Genomic DNA, 20,834 nt, shown 5'->3' on the forward strand with positions numbered 1-20,834 from the left:
GAGGTAAACAGATCATATCAGCTCACATTTATGCTCTATGAACATACTGTGCTCTATGAACATATCTGTGTTGACATTGCTGTGTTCTCAGTATCTAGAACTGTGGCTGGCAGCTACATGGTGCTCAATAATTTTTTTGTTTCTGTTTTGGGTTAACTTTTTTTTTATTTATATTTTTATTAAAAATTTTTAATGTTGACACTATTGCAGATGACCTCTCTCCTACTCCCCGCTCATGATCCCCTCCACCCAGGCCCCACCTCCCCCTCCCTTGGCCTTCACCACACTATTGTCTGTGTCCATTGGGTATGCAAATATGTTCTTTGGCTAATCCCTTCACTGCCATTATCCAGTCACCACCATCCCCTCCTCTCTGGTACCCATAGTAAGCACTAGTAAATACCGGTTTAAAGAAATGTTTATTGAGCATGTATTGTCAATATCTGATGAACAATACATACCATAGTGAGCAAACAAGAAGAATAAATAAAGGCATCCAAATTGGAAAGGAGGATGTAAAACTCATTATTCACAGATGACATGATATTGTACATAGAAAACCTAAAGACTCCACCAAAAATACTACTAGATCTAATAAATGAATTCAGCAAAGTGGCATTATAGGCCTACTAAAAAAAAAAAAAAGAAAGAAAAATCTCTAATAAACTACCTAATGACATGATATTGTACATAGAAAACCTAAAGACTCCACCAAAAAACCTACTAGATCTGTGTTTCCAGATGTTTGGTTCCATTTTGTTCATCAGTTTATTTTGTTTATTAGATTCCACGTATAAGTGAAACCATATGGTATTTATCTCTTTCTGACTGACTTATTTCACTCAGCACAATATTCTCCAGGTCCATCCATGCTTTCACAACGGGTAAGAGATCCTTCTTTTTTGCAGCAGCATAATATTCCATTGTGTAAATGTATCACAGCTATTTTATCCACTCAGCTGCTATTAGGCACTTGGGCTCTTTCCAGATCTTGGCTATTGTAAATAACACTGCTATGAACACAGGGGTGCATATCTTCTTTCTGATTGGTGTTTCTGGAGTTTTAGGTGATGTTCCCAGAAGTGGGATCACTGGATCAAAAGTCAGTTCCATTTTTTTTTATTTTTTGAGGAAACTCCATACTGCTTCCCATAGTGGCTACATCAGTCTGAATTCCCACCAGCGGTGTATTAGGGTTCCCTTTTCTCCACATCCTAGCCAGCACTCATTGTTTGTTAATTTATTAATAGTAGTCATTGTAACAGGTGTGAGGTGATACTTCATTGTAGTTTTAATTTGCATCTCTCTGATGATTAGTGACCTTGAGCATTTTTTCATAAGTCTATTGGCTATCTGTATGTCCTCTTTGGAGAAGTGTCTATTTAGGTCCTTTGCTCATTCTTTAATTGTTTGAGTTGTATAAGTTATTTATATATTTTGGAAATCAACCCCTTACCAGATGTATCATTGCCAAATATGTTCTCCCATACAGTGGGTTCTATTTTCATTTTGTTGATGGTTTCTTTTGTTGTGCAGAAACTTTTTAGTTTGTAATGGTCCCATTTGTTTACCTTTTCCTGAATTTCCTTTTCCCTTGGAGATATCAGCAAAAATATTGCTTTGAGAAATGTCTGAAATTTTACTGCTTGTGTTTTCTTCTAGAATTTTTATGGTTGCATGACTTACATTTAAGTCTTTTATCCATTTTGAGTCTCTTCTTGTACATGGTGCAAGTTAGTGATCTAGCTTCATTTTTCTTGCATGTACTTGTGCAATTTTCCCAACACCATTTATTGAAAGAGACAGTCTTTACTCCATTGTATGTTATTGCCTCCTTTGTCAAATATTAATTGACCATAAAAGCGTGGATTGATTTCTGGGCTCTCTGTTCTATTCCATTGGTCTATATGCCTGTCGTTATGCCAGTTTTGATTATAATTGCACTGTAGTATAGTTTGGTATCTGGTATTGAGATCCCTCCAACTTTTCTTTCTCCTTACTGCAACTATTCAGGGTTTGTTTGTTTTTTTGTTCCATATAAATTTTTGGAATTTTTTTTTCTAGATCTCTGAAAGATGCATTGGTATTTTAATAGGAATTGTGTTGAATCTATAGCTTGCTATGGGTAGTATGGACATTTTAATTATGTTGATTCTTCAAATCCATGAACATGGTATGTGCTTCCACTTAATTGTATTTTCCTTAATTTATTTCTTCAATGTCCTATAGTTTTATGAGTATAGGTCTTTTACCTCCTTGAATAAAATTTATTCCTAAGTTCCTTATTTTGTTGTTGTTGCAAGAGTAAATGAGGTCGTATGCTTAGTTTCTCTTTCTGAGAGTTCATTATTAGTGTATAAGAATGCCATCAAATTCTGGATATTGATTTTTGTATCCCACAACTTTGCTGAATTCATTTATTAGATCTAGTAGTTTTTTTGATGGAGTCTTTAGGTTTTCTATGTACAATATCATGTTATCTGTGAATAATGACAGTTTTACATCCTCCTTTCCAATTTGGATGCCTTTATTTATTCTTCTTGTCTGCTCACTATGGCTAGAACTTCCAGTACTATGTTGAATAAGAGTGATGAAAGAGGACATCCATCTTATATCTGATCTTAAGGAAAATGCTTTTAGTTTTTGCCCTTTGAATATGATGTTGGCTGTAGGTTTGTCATATGATCCCACTATACCCACTTTGCTGAGAGTTTTTATCATAAATGGGTGCTGGATTTTGTCAAATGCCTTTTCTGATTCTATTGATATGATCATATAATTTTTATCCTTAATTTTGCTTATGTGGTATATCACGTTTATTGATTTTCAAATATTGAACCATCCTTGCATCCCTGGAATAAATCCCACTTGGTCATGATGTATGAATTTTTTAATGTATTGCTGGATCCTATTTGTTAATATTACATTGAGGATTTTAGCATCTATATGCATCAGGAATATTGGCCTGTACGTCTCTTTATTGATCTTTTGTTTGTTTGTTTTTTTATTTTTTATGTCATTTATTTCCACTCTGATCTTTATTATTCCCTTCCTTTTACTTACTCTGGGATTTTCCTGTTGTTTTCTTTCTATTCTTTTAGTTGTAGAATTAGGTAGTTTATTAGAGATTTTTTTTTATTTATTTATTTTAGTAGGCCTATAATGCCATGAACTTTCTTCTCAGGACTGCTTTCACTGTGCCCCATAGATCTTGGGTTGTTGTGTGTTCCTTTTCGTTTGTCTCCTCCAGGTAATTTTTTATTTCTTCCTTGATCTCATACATTTCATTTTCTAATAACATGTTATTATCCTTCATGTGTTTGAATAACTTTGAGCTTTTTATTATGGATGATTTCTATGCCATTATGATCTGAGAAAATGTTTGATATGATTTCAATTTTCTTCAATTTGTTAAGTCTTATTTTGTGTCCTAATTTGTGGTCTATCTTTTATAATATCCCATGTGCACTTGAGAAGAATGTGTATTCTGCTGCTTTGGGAAGAAATGTTCTATAAATACTGATCAAATAATCTGATCTAGTGTGTTGTTAAAGGTTGCTGTTTCCTTGTTGATTTTTTCTCTTGAAGAGCTATCCATTGATGGCAGTGGGGTGTTAAAATCCCCTACTATGACTACATTGCTGTCAATCTCTCTCATAATGTCCACTAAGAGATTTTTACATATTTAGGTGCTCCTATATTGGGTGCATATATGTTAAACATGGTATATCCTCTTGTTGGAATGATCCCTTTAGAATTATGTAGTGAGCTTCTGTGCCTTCTGTTATGACCATTGTTTTGAAGTCTATTTTGTCAGATATAAGTATTGCTACCTCCACTTTTGTTTTGTTTCCATTTGCATGGAAAATTTTTTTATCCCTTCACTTTCATCCTGTGTGAGTCTTTTGTTCTGAGGTGGGTCTCTTGTAGACAGCATATATATTTGTCATATTTTATTATCCATTCATCTACTTATATCTTTTGATTGGAACATTTAATCCATTTATATGTAAGATTATTATTGATAGGTCTTTATTATTGCAATGTATTTTCTTTATGCCTATGTTCCTCTCTGTCTCTCTCGCTCTCTCTCTTTCTTTATTCTTATTTTTATAGCAGTCACTTTAGCAATTATTGCAATGATGCTCTGGTGTTAATGAACTTATTTATTCTTCTTTTGTCTGGGAAGCACTTTATTTTGCCTTATATTTTAAATGATAGCCTTGCTGGATAGAGCAGTCTTGGTTGCAGGTTCTTGCTTTTCATTACTTTGAATACTTCATGCCAATCCCTTCTGGCCTGAAGTGTTTCTGTTGATAAATCAGGTGACAGCCTTATGGGAACTCCCTTGTAAATAAGTGACTGTTTTTATCTTGCAGCTTTTAAGATTCTTTCTTTGTCTTTAATCTTGACCATTTTCATTATGATGTGTCTTGGTGTGGGTTTCTTTGGGTTTAGGACTCTCTGTGCTTCCTGAACTTGTGTGACTTTTTCCTTCACCAAGCTAGGCAAGTTATTTGTCATTTCTTCAAACAGGTTCTCTATCTCTTGCTTGTTTTCTTCTCTTTCTGGAACCCCTATGATGCAGATATTGTTGTGTTTTATATTGTCCTTAAACTATCCTCCTGTTTGTTTTTAATTTTTAATTGATTTTAGAGAAAGAGGAAGGAACAGGGATAGAGAGCTAGAAAGATTAATGAGAGAGAAACATAGATAGGCTATCTCCTGCATGCCCCCTACTGGGGATTGAACCTGCAACCTGGGCATGTGTCCTGACTGGGAATCAATCTCATGACCTCTTGGTTCATGGGTTGATGCTCAACCCTAGCCCTAACCCTAACCCTCCCATGAACACAAAAGTTTAGCAGACATAGACACAAACAGTGAACAGAGTGGTAACTATACACAGGCAGTCCAAGGCCAGTTACAAATAACATCTATCAGCTACTTTTAGCTTAGAGCTGGGGGAAGATCTGTGGTTGGACTGAGGCTCCCTGAGGTCTGCTCCCACCTATAAGCTAGCCTACCTCACCCTGAGTCTTCCACCTGGGCCTTCCAAAGAGACTTTAGGATAAACTCAGGCTAGCCTAGCTCTGCCCAGTGGGCCCCCTACTTAGAGATTACATAGTCAGGCACTCAATGAGGGGAAATTAGTCTCTGCTTCAGAGCCAAACTCCTTAGTCTCTACCAGAGACTCTAACTCTACTTCTTCTTCAGGGGACTTGCTGTAGGTTCAGGTTGGGTACAGCCTGCAGTCTCCTCTGCAGGAGCAGGTTCAGCTGCCCTGGGCTCAAGGGAATAGATCAAAAGAGTCTCTGATTCAGAATGTTGCCTGCCCAACCCGCAGGAGGGGTAAAAACTTCCTCCTGGTTCCAGACAAAAGCCTCTGAGGGTCTCATACTTTGAATGTCCTGGTCTGAGTTCCTCTCTAATCCTGCACAGAACTGCACCCAGTGAGGGTATTCAGGACTTCACAGAGCTGAACCAAACAGTCTCCTGTTGGGGATGGTGTTTACAGCCTGCAGGGGGTGGGGACTGGTTCTACTTCTCCTTCCAGAGGCTGCCTGGCAGAACTCACAGGAAGCTCAGAACAGCCTTCCTGCGGTACACACAGAGTTCAGCACTTTCCCATCTGTCTCCCCGACAGAAGCCTTCTGGGGGACAGAATCCAAAAATCCCAGCTCAGAGTGGTACCAGTGCTCTCTTGCCACCAAACCAAGCAGGAGAGGGTAGAAAATCAACCCCTTACAGGACTCTGATCTCTCTCCTCAGCTGGTCTCAGCAAAGTGGGGACCAAAATTCCCTGCTCCACCTGGGCTCCAAACTCTTCAGGGTAGTCCAAAAATTCCAGACCTGTGTCACTGCCCCATGCCACCGACCCAGCCGGACAGGGCAGGCTGGGCAGCTCCACAGGTGGGGGGAGGGGTTCCGACCTTGTGCTCCAGGTGGGACAGACTTTTCTCCTTTCCCCAAGCCAAACAGTTTAATCACTAAGTAGGACTCTGCACGTTGCCTTTCAAGAAAGTAGAGGGTCCCTCAATGTCACTGCTAGGTGTGACTGCAGACCATTCCCCTAGGCCCAAACATGGCAGTGCAGCCTCTCCAGCAGTGGGAGCCCAGAGCAAACTTATTAAGCTGGGTCTGCTAACATCAGGAGTGCTCCTTCACTGGGAAGGTGCGATCCAAGTCTCTCAGGCAGACAGAATCGCCCTGGTTCCCTCTGCCCCATGCTAAGCAGGCTCTCCTTCTAGTCTCTGCTGTTCTGGGTTTGGGATCCCTGCAAGGGGTTGAGACCCTACACTCCCGGGGGGAGGGAAGTTTGCAGCCATGATATCCGCCAGCCTCTTAACCATCGCACCTGCTCAAGGGGGGCTCTTCCTTTCCTCGACTACGCTTCTCTGACCAGTCTCCATGTGGACTCTTCAGTGCTCCTTACATAGAACATTTCTGATCAGCTACGCTTCAGTTGGTTTTTCAAGTAGATTGCTCTGTAGTTGAGAAGTAAATCCGCCCGTGGCTGGGAGCACCTGACACAGGCTGCAGCTGCTCTGCAGCCATCTTCGATTTGGGTTTGGTGCTCAATAATTGCCTGTAGCACAAACCCAGCCCCTTCTTTACTACTCACGTGGTCATGCTCAGAAATAAAAACAAAATAGGTGTAGTAAGTCTTCTTTGCTGTTGTCACCACAGACACCACATAAAAATGAGAGTAATAATAATTTGTTCAGTTCATGACATGGCCTTCAAATACATTTATATTTAATTCTCACCTTTTATAATTGCCATTTTACATATGGAAAATAGACTTCCCTAATAATGACTGCTGGCCCAAACAGACTTGGGTTCAATTCATTCTTTGGCAACTTGAGAGCTATGTAACCTGAAGCCAGTTACTAAGTTCTCTGAGTCCCAGTGTCCCCAGATATAAAATGGATATAACTTTTAAAGCCAAAATAGAGTGTTAGTACAATATCTGACACATTGCAGGGTCCAGACAATAAAATAAAAATTTCTCTAGTTTTATAATCAACAGAAGTTTATTCAAAGAAATTGCTTATGCTGGTGAGAGAACAACTAAGAAGTCAAACAGGTGACACAGTGAAACAACCCGGAAATTAGTAACAGAAAATAACTGCCACCACACCTGGAACGGGAGGAACATGGAGGAGGAGGTCCCACCAAAACGCAGAAGCCAGCTAAGAGCTGGAGCCACAGCAGGGGAGCACCGAGGAGACCTGGGTTCTCAGGAAGCAGAGAGAAAAGGGGACTCACCTTGGTGTCTCCCCACCCCTCACCCTCTGCCTCCAAAGCCTCTCACTGGCTAAACTAAGTAAAAGCCAGAGGGTAAAGGAGCCTGGGAATGGCGCTTCTTGTGGAACCAAAAAGAGGGTTCTGGAAGATGTGGGCATTGGGTCAGAGAGCAACCAGGCAGTCAGTTGGCACAGTAGATAAACACAGACAACAGTTACCGGTCCACAGTGTACAATCTGGAACTCAAGTTAAAATTCTCTAACTCCTGTTCCTCCTTTTCCCTAGGAATTGGATCAGTACTATGAACAAATTCACAGTGTTATGTTTATAACCAAGTTTGTCTAAATAGTAAAGATTTTACATTAATTATTTTTTCTTAAAGACTAAAGCTATTCTGTCTTCTCTAAATTAGGTTACATGCACATGTGGTTAAGGGAATTTCCAGAACACCAGCTTCATTGAGTAAATCAGCATAGTGGTTAACCACATCAGTCCCTAATTTTTGGAGCAAACTCTTCAAAACAGCATGCTCATCCAGGCTTTCGGCTTACTAGTAGTCATGATTCCTAAGGTTAGAAGAGATTGCTTTTTCTCGTGGCTGTATGCCCGACACCTCAAACGGTGCCTGGCAGCTAGTCGGCACTCACAACCACTTTAGTGAAGAATGAACCAAACCTGAGGTTATCTTTGGCTCAGCTCCTCTCACTCAGAGCCAGCATCTCATTTCTGACCCAGCTCCCTGCTTCTACCCTGTACGCCTCCACTTACCGCCCAGCAGAGCCAATCATTATCCCTCTGGGGCACTGTCAGGTCTCCCCTGAAAACTTCAGCAGCCTCTGACTGGTTTCCTGCCTCTGCTCTTGCCCCCTCCTGATCACTCTCCATCCTGCAGCCAGAATGATCTTCTGAAATAAGTGCACATCTCATAGGCCACTTAGAGTGTCTCAGTGGCTCCTGCCTCATTTCCAGCCCCTCCTGGGATGCAGCCGGAACACCTCTGCACAGCATCAAAGGTCCCTTGGGCTTTCCTGTCCAAGTCAGCTGCTTCTCTTGCCACAGGTGTCCTGAGGGTCTCCTCGCTCCCTTAGGCTCCAGGCTTGCATTATTCCCTCTGTTGGGAAGGCTCTCCACCTTGTCCACCTTTAAGATCATATCTCAAAGCCACATTCTCTGAGGGGTCTTTCCGACTTTTGTAGGCAGTTTCTGGGTTTCCACTACACCCACCAGTTGTGACAATTTATGTTTCGGAAGCCCCCACCACACCTTGCTCCTCAGGCCAATAATCCCAGCTATAGCCTGACATACTGTGGGCACATTTCAAATGTGAGCCAAATTTGTCAGAGGAGCACTACAGTTTTATTTCACAGATGAAGAAACTCTCTTATCTCAGTGCTGTTGACATTTTTAGCTCCTGTTCTTTCCTTCCTCTCCATGCTGTTGGCAGCCACCTGAGCCAGGGTCTCGTCTCTTCATACCCAGATTATGGCCTTGGTTGGCCATCGAAGGCATGCGCTTTTCATGAGGATGGTCAGCATCAGGCGGTCACCTTATTATTTTTTCTGAATCATTCAAAGAGTCTAGCACAGTGCTGGTTTCATATATATTCCACAAAATTATACCCTACTCCGAAAAGGTTTTAAGAGAATGAGGTAGCCCTCGCCAATTTGGCTTAGTGGATAGAATTCTTTTATAAGAATGAATGAATTCTTTTATAAGAATTCACTATTAAAGAAAGTTGGCCCATGGATTGAAGGGTCCTAGTCCCATTCCAGTCAAGGGCACATACCTTGGTTGCAGGCTCAATTCCCAGCCCTGGTTGGGGCGTATGTGGGAGGCAACCAATCGATGTGTCTCTTTCACATCGATGTTTCTCTCTCTGTGTCCCTCCCCGTCCCTTCCACTCTCTCTAAGAATCAATGGAAAAATATTCTCGGGTGAGGATTAACAAAACAAAACAAAACAAAACAGAAAACCCAGAAATTGACACAAGCCATTATGCTCAATTAATATTTGACAAAGGAGGCAAGAGTATACAATGGAGTCAAGACATTCTCTTCAATAAATAGTGTTGAAAAAATTGGACAGATACATACCAAAAAAAAATGAGGTAAGATTGAAAGAAAAGTGAAATAAAATCAAGGTTAGGCAAGACACCTTAAAAATATCTACTTTCAATTTACCAATTACCAGGTATTTATTAAGCACCTACTATGTTCCAAGCATCCTGCAAGCCACTGGAATATACCAAGTTAAAGCTCAGTCCCTTCCTCAAGAAGCTTCCTCTTCCTTCCCCAGTTTGCTGGAGCCACAGAAGAGCACCAGGCAGCTTTCTTCCTTTAGGAAATATCGTTTATGTTTACCCATATATCCATGTATCTATGTCTATACATCTACATCAGACAAAATAAGGGGTGAAGTAGAAAGGGCGGGTTCCTGGAGGTCCTCACTAAATTACTTGCTTAACCATTTTTGTTTCTCTCCTCTTTGTTGCTGTCATCTGAGATTTCTGTGCCTTTTTGATTGTTTCTTTTTTTGGTGTTGTTCGTCTTTGTCGTTAGTAACCTGATGTTTCTAAAAACTATTCAGGGACTTCTTCCATCCTGGTCTCTGCATCTGCATTCCATCCTGGGGCTGGTGAAACAAGGTTGTTTCCCTTCACAAGGCACTGCCTCATGCTTCCAGCTCTGCCCAATGCATCACGCTGTCACAGAAACCCTTCCAGGGCCCATTTGGAAATAGATTGATTACTTTGAACATGAATGGTGCGTCTTGGGAAAAAAACAAATGAATCAAATGGAAAAATGAATGAACATCATAAAATTTACCTTACCAGCTGGAGACATGACATATTCATGAGTTCCTTGGAGACAATCCTTTTATAAGAATTCACTATTAAAGGAAGTCTGCAGTTAGGTGGAGTCAGAGTTCAGCTTAAAAGTATTTATATCTGAATGGAAAACACCCTCTGAAAGAAAAAGTCTAGAACTAGAATTTTTTATTTTGTGTGAAGGGCAGTTGGAGTGATGGTGGGCTTGCTGCAGGCATCTCCTCTCAGGCCTTCTAAAGTCTCTGGGATGTGTCTAATGGGACTGGACATCCACAAAAGGTTCTGTTCAGTCCCATTGACATTTATTGGGCACCCATTTGGTGTAAGGCATTGTGACATCCTGTGGGGCTATAAGGACAAACAAGATAATATCTTTAATTAATTCAATGAGAAAAATAGATGTCTAAGTAAATAAAGGGAAAGGTTTTGTTTGGGGTTTTCTGGTGATTCATTAAGACTTGCACAACCGGAAGTGTTACTATCACTAAGTATAGTAGGGGGACCTCAGATCATGACCACTTGATTTACAGTTGTGTTGCCCATGAGATGAGGGAAATCAGGGTGCCCTGATGTAGGAGCTTCTTCATGTCAGAGCATCAGAAGAAAGTGACTGACAGGTGTGTGTTTGTCAGCTGCTGGGACCTACTTCTCCATGTTGAGTATGTCCTTCTAGGTTCTAGACACGAGTGAAGGGAAGTCACTCCATTAGCAACAATATTCAGCAGTACTGACCATCCTATATTCTAATTAGTGGACATCCTGGTAACCTCATCTCCACATAGGATGTTGTGTTTTTAATGTGAAAATATTGCAAAGCCATCAACTGAATAAAAAATTAATTTGTAAAATGCAACAGATTCCTCTGTGGGTTACTACCTATGTAAAGCTTTGGATTCTCAGGTATGAAATGAATGTTTGAGAGTGGATTTTCCCCAAAGTCACATAGAGCTGAGTGTGAGCTGGAGGTAGATTTCTCCTACCAACTTGGAGGAAATGTGAAGAACCCATGAAAAAGCTTGGGCCCATTGAGCCAAGGTTGATATAGAATAAAATATTAAAGGAATAAAATATTTTCACCATCTTTTGTCTGATTCCAGGCTAAGGGGGGCAAGGAAGGGGATAAGGAGCTAAAGTAGTTACATTTCTCTGTATTCATTTATGTGTAAGGAGAGAGTGCGATTAAAGAAAGCATGAAGGTATTCCAATATATTAAAGAAAGCATGAGGGTATTACAGATTTTGCCTTACAAATAAATACTAGTAGTATTTCTGTGGCCTCAAAAATAATTTACAGATTAAAACCAGCATTTAGACTAAAATACCTAATAATAATTGCCCTGGCCCATGTTCGTTCTCTCTCTCTCTCTCTCTCTCTCTCTCTCTCTCTCTCTCTCTCTCTCCTCTCTCGCCACCACACACTCTCTTTCTAAAAATCAATGGGAAAAATGTCTTTGGGTGAGGATTATAAAAATAAAAAACACAATAAAAAAATCTAGTAATACATTTACCCTTGCTTCCTCACAGCATCCAATGTAGAGAAAAGAAAAAAAAAGAAAAAAATCAGCATTTAAACTAAAAGTGTGTTAATTTCTAGATCACTTGGGGAAATGGCACCAATTTTAGATAAGCATGAAAAAAAAGGCAATTGCTAATTATATTTTTTCATGTTTAGTAGTCTATATTATTAAAAATTAAATGAGGATCTTTTGGAGATATTAAATTTCCTGCTTCTATTTTTCTTGCTCAGATTTTTTAAACACCAAAATTACACAATTTGGGGTTGGAGAAAACAAAACCTCTCTCTAGGCATTATACACCTCAGCAACTGTGTGCACATGGTCACCTGAGTACAGCAGGCTTCGCCCAAGCTGGGTCAGGACAGGTGATAGGCAGTCATGGACGTTGATAGATGGGTGTTCCGGAGTGCAGCCCGACTGTGGTTTCTTAAACATGCCACGTCCTGGGGGTGAGAAGGGCTCTTTAGTGAAATGAAATACTACTCTGTCACCATTTCCTTACTCACAATTCAATCATGGCAAATCCTTCCTCAGTGCTGCCACTGAAATCATTATATTCAGAATTAAACATGGTGTAACAGAGCAGGCGACAATACCCTGAGGTGCTATTGACATGTCAGGTCTCACATCAATAATCAGCTTTCCCATACAGTGAATATGAAAAGGCCTGCAGATGTGAATTCTTTTTTCTCCCTTTGGAATGAGTGTAATCACCGCCTGTTCCTGATTCGCTTCCATGTGCCGGTCTGGTGCCACGTGGCCTGACCTGTCATCGGCGCTGCTCCCCCTTCTCCCTCCAGTCACTGACATCACTCTAGAAACCTTCCCAGCTCAGCTCCCTTGGAGCCCTGAGAGCCTCTGTGCAGGGTCTGCTTTCTCGCCACGAGTCGGTAAGCCCTTGGATCCAAACTTCTTTCTGACGTACACATCTACTACCCACCATCGTGTATCCCCTCACTCTCCTCTTGCCTCATATCCCTTCAGATTTTCCCACTTTCTTTTCCTCTTGGCTTCCTTCACCTTCCTAGTCCCTCCAGCACCCTCCCCCTCACCTTTGTGGAAGTAGCTGGATGCTGAGGAAGGAGAACAGCTTTCACAGCGCAGAGATCTTGGTCCAAGTCCTGCCTCCACTCTCCCTGTTACATGATGTCCTGCATGTGACAACCTCATGGAGCTTCAGTTTCTCACCTGTGAAAACTCCCACACAGGGTTGCTGTAGGGACCCAAGGAAACAACCCTTTATTCCTGTCCCTTTATTTCCATCTCCATGTGAAAGGCCTTGGCAGTTTTTACACTAATTACATTGAATATTTTAGCTATGTATAGTGGAACAAGACTGAGGAATTTAACTCACAGGCTTTAAGGAAACTAAATGTTGACCTAATAATAGTGCAGATGTTTGTTGTTGGTTTAATAACAAATTTTTCTATGGAAGGAAAAACTAGGTGATGGTATTTTCTTCTGAGTCTTAGACTTCTGTGTCTATAATAAGTCATCCCAGTAAACTGTAAAATTCTCTAAGGCAAAGTGGGCAAAGTTTTATGGTAAGGGCCACATACTAAATATACTAAATACAAATAAGCATTGCAGCCCATATGGTCTCTGTGACAGCTACTCAACTCTGCTGCTGTAGCACAATAATACAAAAATGAACGAGCTGACTATGTCCCAATAAAACTTTATTCACACAAATAGGTGGGAAGCTACTTTTGGCCCCTGGACTCTGGTTAGCCAGCTCCTGCTCTGGGGCATGAATGGAGATTACAGTGACCATAAATGATTAACGAAGTCAGAAATTATGAGTGAGGTACAGGTCTCAGGTGATTCTTTTGTGATAATCCTGGAATCATTAAGGTTTTTTGGTTAATAATGAACATCATCGTGTGTGTGTGTGTGTGTGTGTGTGTGTGTGTGTGTGTACATGTGTGTGGCCTGTATAAGTTCTCCTGACAGAAATATTAGTCAGCTCCAGATTTTGGGATGTAGAGTAAACAGGCCTTTGAAAGCAGATTTGGGTTCTATAGATTTGTTGGAAGTTGGTGAACCCATCCTGGCTTCCTGGATCTCCTGGAGCAGAGAAATCAGAAAGCCAGAGAGAACGGGGATAGCAGTGATAACTGCCATTCATTGAGCTCCCTTCTCATCACAAACTATCACCATGATTCTCCGCATTTTAAGTGAAGGTTCAATTGAGAGAGGACGAGTGCTTAGCCCACACCCACACTTAGGTCAGAGGCAGCTTTCCCCATGGCCACAACAGTCCCCTCAACAAAAGTGACTGCCTTTTCCTGAGACTTCCACCTTTCTCCAGATTTAAAACCAGAGCAGGTAAAATGGTCTCTTCTTCCTTCTATTTTTACTTTCCAGGAGCTGTTTCAAACACCAAACAATAAATATATCCTGAGTCACCCCATACTGTGTGCCAGGCATAAAGCTTCCATTATATTATACTAGAGGCCCAGTGTATGAAATTTGTGCACTGGAGGGGGAGTCCCTCAGCCCAGCCTGCATCATCTCCAATCTGGGAGCCTTCAGGGGATATCTGACTGCTGGTAAGCAGTAAGACATCCCTCTCACAATCCAGGACTGCTGGCTCCCAAGCACTCACCTGCCTGCCTGCCTGATTGCCCCTCACTGCTTCTGTCTGCCAGCCTGGTCACCCCCTAACCACTCCCCTGCCAGCCTGATGGACGCCTAACTGCTCCCCTGCCGGCCCGATTGCCCACAACTGCCCTCCCCTGCCAGCTCAGTTGCCCCCAATGGCCCTCTCCTGCAAGCCTGGTCACCCCTAACTGCCCTCTCCTGCAAGCCTGGTCCCCCCCAACTGCCCACCCCTGCTGGCCATCTTGTGACCACATGGGGATGGCCATCTTGTGTGAGGGCCTGGTGGTCAATTTGCATATTACCTCTTTATTATATAGGATTTTATTTTTTTTAATGTATTTTTATTGATTTCAGAGAGGAAGGGAGTGGGGGAGAGAGATAGAAACATCAATGATGAGAGAGAATCATCGATTGGCTGCCTCCTGCATGCCCCACACTAGGTATGGAGCCCACAACCTGGGCATGTGCCTTGACCAGGAATCAAACCCAGAACCCTTCAGTCAGCAGGCCGATGCTCTATCCACTGAACCACGCCAGTCAGGCCTTCCATTATATTTTAAAATTTCTTTTATTTCCATTTCCAGAACTAAACTGCAAAGAGACAAGAAAATGAAAGCTCAGACAATTAAGAAATCTGCCTAAAGCATCACCAATAACTAACTGTGAAGTGATAACTTGAACACAGTTCTCACCAACTGCAAAGCGTTCTCTACGCATACCACTGTTGTGGAGCAATGGCTAACATCGCAGGCTCTCAAGCCATACTGACTGGGTTCAAATCTCAATTCCATTACTTACTAGCTGCATCACCTTGAACAACCCTGTGTCTTAGTTTTCTATTTTATCAAACTAGAATGATACTGATCCCCCCACATACACAGTTTGTCGTAAGTAATGAAGCAGTAACGGGCACATAATAAACAGCCCAGGGATTGGCTCTTTCTATGATCACAGGAGTCTCTCATTCACTGCTGTGTCCCTAGCACTTAGAATAACTTCTAGCACATACCAGTAGTAGGCAATATTGTTGTATAAATGAAAAATGTTCAAACAAACTAGTTTTTGAATTAGGTCATGTCTGGGTTTCAAAGCCAAATTTTTTTTGTATCGGTTGAATTTGGTAGGTCAAATTTAATATGAGTCTTTGAAATCATAATTTGAAATGTAATAATGGAAACTAGTAATTGTCTTAGTTATTTCAATGCTCCCAACAAAAGTGGATGTTAGTACAAAGGTAATGCTGAAGATCATAGTACACAGCACACGGCACATTCACATATATTCTAGTTCTTTGCTATTCCCGAAGGAGAGTCCTTATGTAATTCATTCTAAAATTTCCTTCATCCTTTTTTTTTAAATCTAAGTCTGTCATTATCACATAGATTTTATCTCTGAAAGTTTATTTGTACTAAACTTGTGTCCTGTTTAATACTGTATATTTTAAATCCAAGCTAGTATTTCGTGACAACAGCTGCTGGGAGCTGCTGTAATAAATGAATTATGGTCCTATTCAGCTGGCAAGATTGCCTTTGATGCCTGCACTTCAACAATGATGGGGATCCAGAGGGCAACAGTGCCTCCAGAGGGAAGGGGGCCCTCAGCCCCCAGTGGACCATACACAGAGAGGGGCACACTCAGGAAATATGGGGATGGAAGTGCATTTGGAACAATCAGCTTTTTCAGGTAGAATTTCATGCAGGCTTCTCAGAAGCTGAGACCTGGAGCCCCAAAAACACCATCTAGACACTGTCGCTTCTTGGCAGAAAACCATTTTTAAAGCTTTATCAGATTTATAATAACATTCATTCTGAGTGGTGATTAACTGATATCCCTAACACAGCAAAGCACTGGGGTTCTAATCTTTCTCCCTGTCTTACACTGTGTAAATTATTTTCATTAAGATTAAGCATCTCACTAGAGTAACTTATGCAACCACTGCCTCAGAAGGCTCTATCCCAACAGTACATGGACCAAAGAATACTTTAAAGACCTCAGCAATTGCAGATGCTAACACGAAGCATCATTTTTGTTTGTTTTAATGTAGTATCCTCTACATGTTTTGTTTAAAACAAAGTGAATACGTTTTGCTCTTGATGTTTCTTCTGTTTACAATCAAAATGATGTACACACTTAGTCTGATATGTATTTTCTTCAAGTAAAGAAGAATCAAATGTGGAATATATTTTGGAAATAAGTATAACTGAAAAGTTTGTCTCAGTTTAAATTATTGATGCATTTGATTACCTTATAAACTAAACTGTAAATTAAACTGTAAGTTAAAGAATGTTGAATTTCTACATACAATGAAACTTTGATTTTTCAGGAGCCCATTGGTAAAATATAGTTATGAGATTAACATATGAAATAAGAATTTGGTCCTACATGGAGTAATAAAGAGAAATAAGATTTACCCTGAGATAGCTTATATGTAAAGTATGATGAGTCTGGAAACATGGTAAAATATAACAACATTTAATCTTCTATTGAAATAACAGCTAAAAAGTTGTTATGCATGAGGAATGATGTACTATGAATCTTACTTGTATTATTTTATTTCATTCTTAGATAGTATTATTACCCTCATTTGCTGATGAAGAGAAAGAATAAAAGAGGGATTTTTAAAGGTCAAGTAATTTGCCAGAGGTTGCAAGGCTAGGGAAATTGCAGAGCCAAGACTCAAAACTAGATAATTTGCCTCAGAAGCCTGAATTCTAGCCTATGACACAAGCTTACATCGTTAATAAGACTGGCAATAAACACATGTTTTGGTTGTGTATGAAATGGTTGCATATGACAACCTATACATATAATTCTATTATAGGTAATATAACAAATAATACAATTACATACAGAATAGAAATAAAAATAAAACATTTGCCTTATGTCCTTAAAAAAGCAATTCTAACTTTTTAGAGGGCAGAATTTCAGGGCATGATAACTTCACAGTACTCTATAAACTCCATTTTTGTTTTTGCATTCCAGATTAGTATTTCTATATCTTATTAATCAACCAATTAAAATTCCTATACATATTATTTTTTTTTAGCTAGACATGACAAATCTGAGCCTCAAAGAAGTTAAGAAAATGGACTACCATCATATAGCTAGTTGGGAGTATTAATGATATTCAACCCAATTCTTACGATTTCAAGTGTAATACAGCAAATCATTTTCCACCTTCTTCTGTAAGGTGGCAGAGGGAGGACAAAATTGGTTTGTGAAATATACTCAACACTACATTCGTTCTTTCTTCGCATAGGGCGCTACCCTCAGGAGAACAAGGGAACCTACATCCCAGTTCCTGTCGTTCCTGAGCTGCGAAGTGACAAATGGGGGGCCAAAGTCATCAGCAGAGATGACAGATCTGTCCGGCTGTCCATCCAGTCTTCCCCTGAGTGCATTGTGGGGAAATTCCGCATGTACGTTGCTGTCTGGACCCCCTATGGTATACTCCGCACCAGCCGGAACCCAGAAACCGACACCTACATTCTCTTCAATCCTTGGTGTGAAGGTAAAGGGCAGGCATCTATTTTTCTAAAAACAATTCATATAGTTACGATGTTTCTCTTTTTTGAAGTTATAGCAGAGTTATTGTGGAAGACATGTTTCTTCTCTATATACACTCCCCCCCACCACCACCATGATTAAAAGACAGAAAAAAATGAGAATTTTGTCCTTAAAGTATATGAGAACAAAACCTGTATACATAACATTAATACTGCTATACATTTATTCCAGGAAAAAAGAAAGATTGCCTAAAGTTGCACAATTAGTTAATTGTCGAATTATATTTTTATGGCATGGCCTCTGTGTTTGTGATTGCTCTGTGAACAAAATAGACTTATGAAACTTGACTTTCAAAACTATTAAGATCCATAATCTGGCTTCAGAAAAATACAATAAAATTGTTCCTGTCCATAGTGGAACTAATTTTACTATCTAATTCAATAGTAGAAAGCCTTAAGGTCTAAGTGATCCTATAAATTTGTTTATATGCATAGTGGATGCAAATTTCATAAGTCATAAGTCTGGATGTGCAAACATATAACTTTATTTTAATGGAATACAACTTAATCTCTGCTGCTTTTTTGATTCTTCTTTCTGTCTGCTGCCGTTTAACCTAGTTTTACTTAAATAAACTGAACCAAGTCCAAGAATTTCTCTATCAATTCAGTTTAAAAACTCAGTCCTACACAATATGTTCTCCCCATCCCCATGTCTATCCTTCTGCCTCCACACTGCCATGGACCGATTTTAATTCCAGAGGCAGCAGCATTGATGGAAAGGAACCACTTTTAGATCTTGAGAAATAAGTAATGAAACATGTAAAATCTGACATAGCGTGGGAGACTTCTCACATCATCTACCCCACATGCATTTCTCTCTAAAATCTTCCAAAATGACTCAAAGGTATTGCTAATTTTGAGTGGCTCTTGTTTGTGAGAGGTGCATTTGAATCAGGGTTAATCTGGACATAGACATTAAGTGAAGAACAATGTTTTCTACTTCTATGTAACATTAACCTGGATCCTACTGACCTTTTCTTTGAATTATCTATTTCACAAATGTTGGCAGATGACACTGAGCTAATTCTACTAGTATACCCCCTACCCACCACCCCTATTGTCTTGTAGCAAATAGCCTTATCTGTGTGACAGATGGTCAAGGTTGATGGTAACGTGTTAACTGGGACATGTGCAGTTCAAAGGTGCACTCCTGCTTACAGTCATCTTGTTAACCAGATAGAAGGCGTTCTGCAACTGAGTGAATGCAATGTTACTTACAGGGATGGAAAAGACTGAGGCATAGAGACAAACTAAGATTTTGAAAATATTAAGTTAGGGATAACTTTAGATACCAAACAGAAACTACATTGGTAGCACTGGAGTGGAGGAGAAGATGGATTGGAGATCTACTTTGGACTTAGAACAGAAAGTGCAGAGAGATTAAACATGGGAAGTGAAGAAGAGGTGGAGTAATACTGCCATATTACTCTATGTAATACAGCTGGCATGGCTCAGTGGTTGAGCATTGACCTATAAACCCAGAGGTCATGGTTAGATTGCCGGTCAGGGCACATGCCCGGGTTGTAGGCTTGATCCCCAGTATGGGGCGTGCAGGAGGCAGCTGATCAGTGATTCTCTCTCATCTTTGATGTTTCCATCTCTCTCTCTCCCTCTTCCCTTCTCTATGAAATCCATAAAATCTAGTATTTAAAAAAAAAGAATTACTCTATGTATCTGGTTTAACCAACTAGCTTGCCATTTTCAGAGCTGCAATCAGAAGAACATGCTGTCACAGAGGCAGATACATTGGTTGATTCAAGAAGGCAGCAATCAGCTCCTTGGAGTGCTGCTGATGAGTTGAATGATAAGGAAAGACAGTGGTCATGAGTTTGGAAAATACACAAGAAACTAGGGAACAAAAAAAGGATTGTTTTATTATAGAAAGAAGCCAGAGAAGTGGGCTTGGGCTACAGTGTAATGCAAGGTGAGGAAGTGGAGATAACAGGCATTGCCATTTCAGTCAGGAAGACTTTCTGTGATACCAAGATGGTGATATGAGCATCAAAGGAGAATGTTTTAAAACAGGAGAGAGTAGGCATAATTTTACAGTGATGGAGACAAACCTAGAAAAGGGCTCGCTGCCCAGAGAGAGGGTAATGGCTCAAATCCTTGGATGCACATTGGAATGACCTGGGCAGCTTTGAAAATTACTGATGCCTCAGTCTCCCATTCAAACATCCTGAGGTAACTTGTCTGGAGTGCAGCATTGGCCTTGGGGACCTTAAAAAGCTTTTCAGGGGATCCTTGGAGCCAAGGTTGAGAAGCCCTGACTTCCAGAGTGGAATCCTTAAGGGGGAAGGATGCAGGGAACAGAGATCTGAAGAAGGGCTTGACAGATGGAGCTGTCCACCCTCCATTGTGACAGGAATAAAACAGGAGGTGGGCGAAAGCATGGGTTTCTAGAATCAAGGAGGAGGATGATGCTGTTGCCACTTTGTGATTCTCTTTTGCTCAGTGAAGTGTAAAGCAAAGTCATCTGTGGAGAATAAGAAGCAAGGAAAGAGTATTAGAGGCTTAAACATGAGCCGGGAGTGGGAAGTGGGCTTCTTACCTACCGAAACAACGCAGGTGGGTCCTCCCTACTCCCCAGAACACAGGGACGCTACTGCAATCCCCTCCGGCCCCGAATCCCTTGGCCTGTGAAAGTCCAAACATTTCTGCCAATCCCTTAGGGGTTCCTGTCCTTGATTCCATCTCCGCCTCCAGGAATCCTATTCCTCCCAGTGCTGACACCAATGCTGCCTCAAAAACAACAATGCTCCTCCAAACAACATTCCACGAAGCATCCAGAATGTCTAGAAATTAATTGCAATTTGATGTGGAGGGTGAGGGATGGGAAGATTTACTCTGGTTCTGAAACTTGACACTTATCAGAATCACCTGAAGGGCTTGTTAAAACCGATTTCTGAGCAGCATCCGAAAGTTAAGCAGGTCTGGGGTGGGGCCTGAGAATTTGCATTTGTAACCAGTTCCCAGGAGATGCTAATGCTGCTAGTCAGGGAACCACTGGCTCATGTAATAATCATCAATCAATAAATACAAAATGCAGGAGAGTATTTTTTTACTCTTA

At 40.7% G+C, this 20,834-nt stretch overlaps 1 protein-coding gene across 1 annotated transcript in view; it reads left to right on the forward strand.

Annotated features, from left to right (window-relative positions):
* F13A1 (coagulation factor XIII A chain) overlaps positions 1–20,834 on the forward strand; it is a 186,760-nt gene that overhangs the window by 44,461 nt on the left and 121,465 nt on the right. The window contains exon 5 of the mRNA XM_054721509.1: positions 17,458–17,709. Within this exon, the coding sequence (XP_054577484.1) occupies positions 17,458–17,709 (252 nt within the window). The remainder of the gene's footprint in view (positions 1–17,457; positions 17,710–20,834) is intronic.

Source organism: Eptesicus fuscus, chromosome 9, assembly GCF_027574615.1.
Source record: "Eptesicus fuscus isolate TK198812 chromosome 9, DD_ASM_mEF_20220401, whole genome shotgun sequence".
Lineage (NCBI taxonomy): Eukaryota > Metazoa > Chordata > Mammalia > Chiroptera > Vespertilionidae > Eptesicus > Eptesicus fuscus.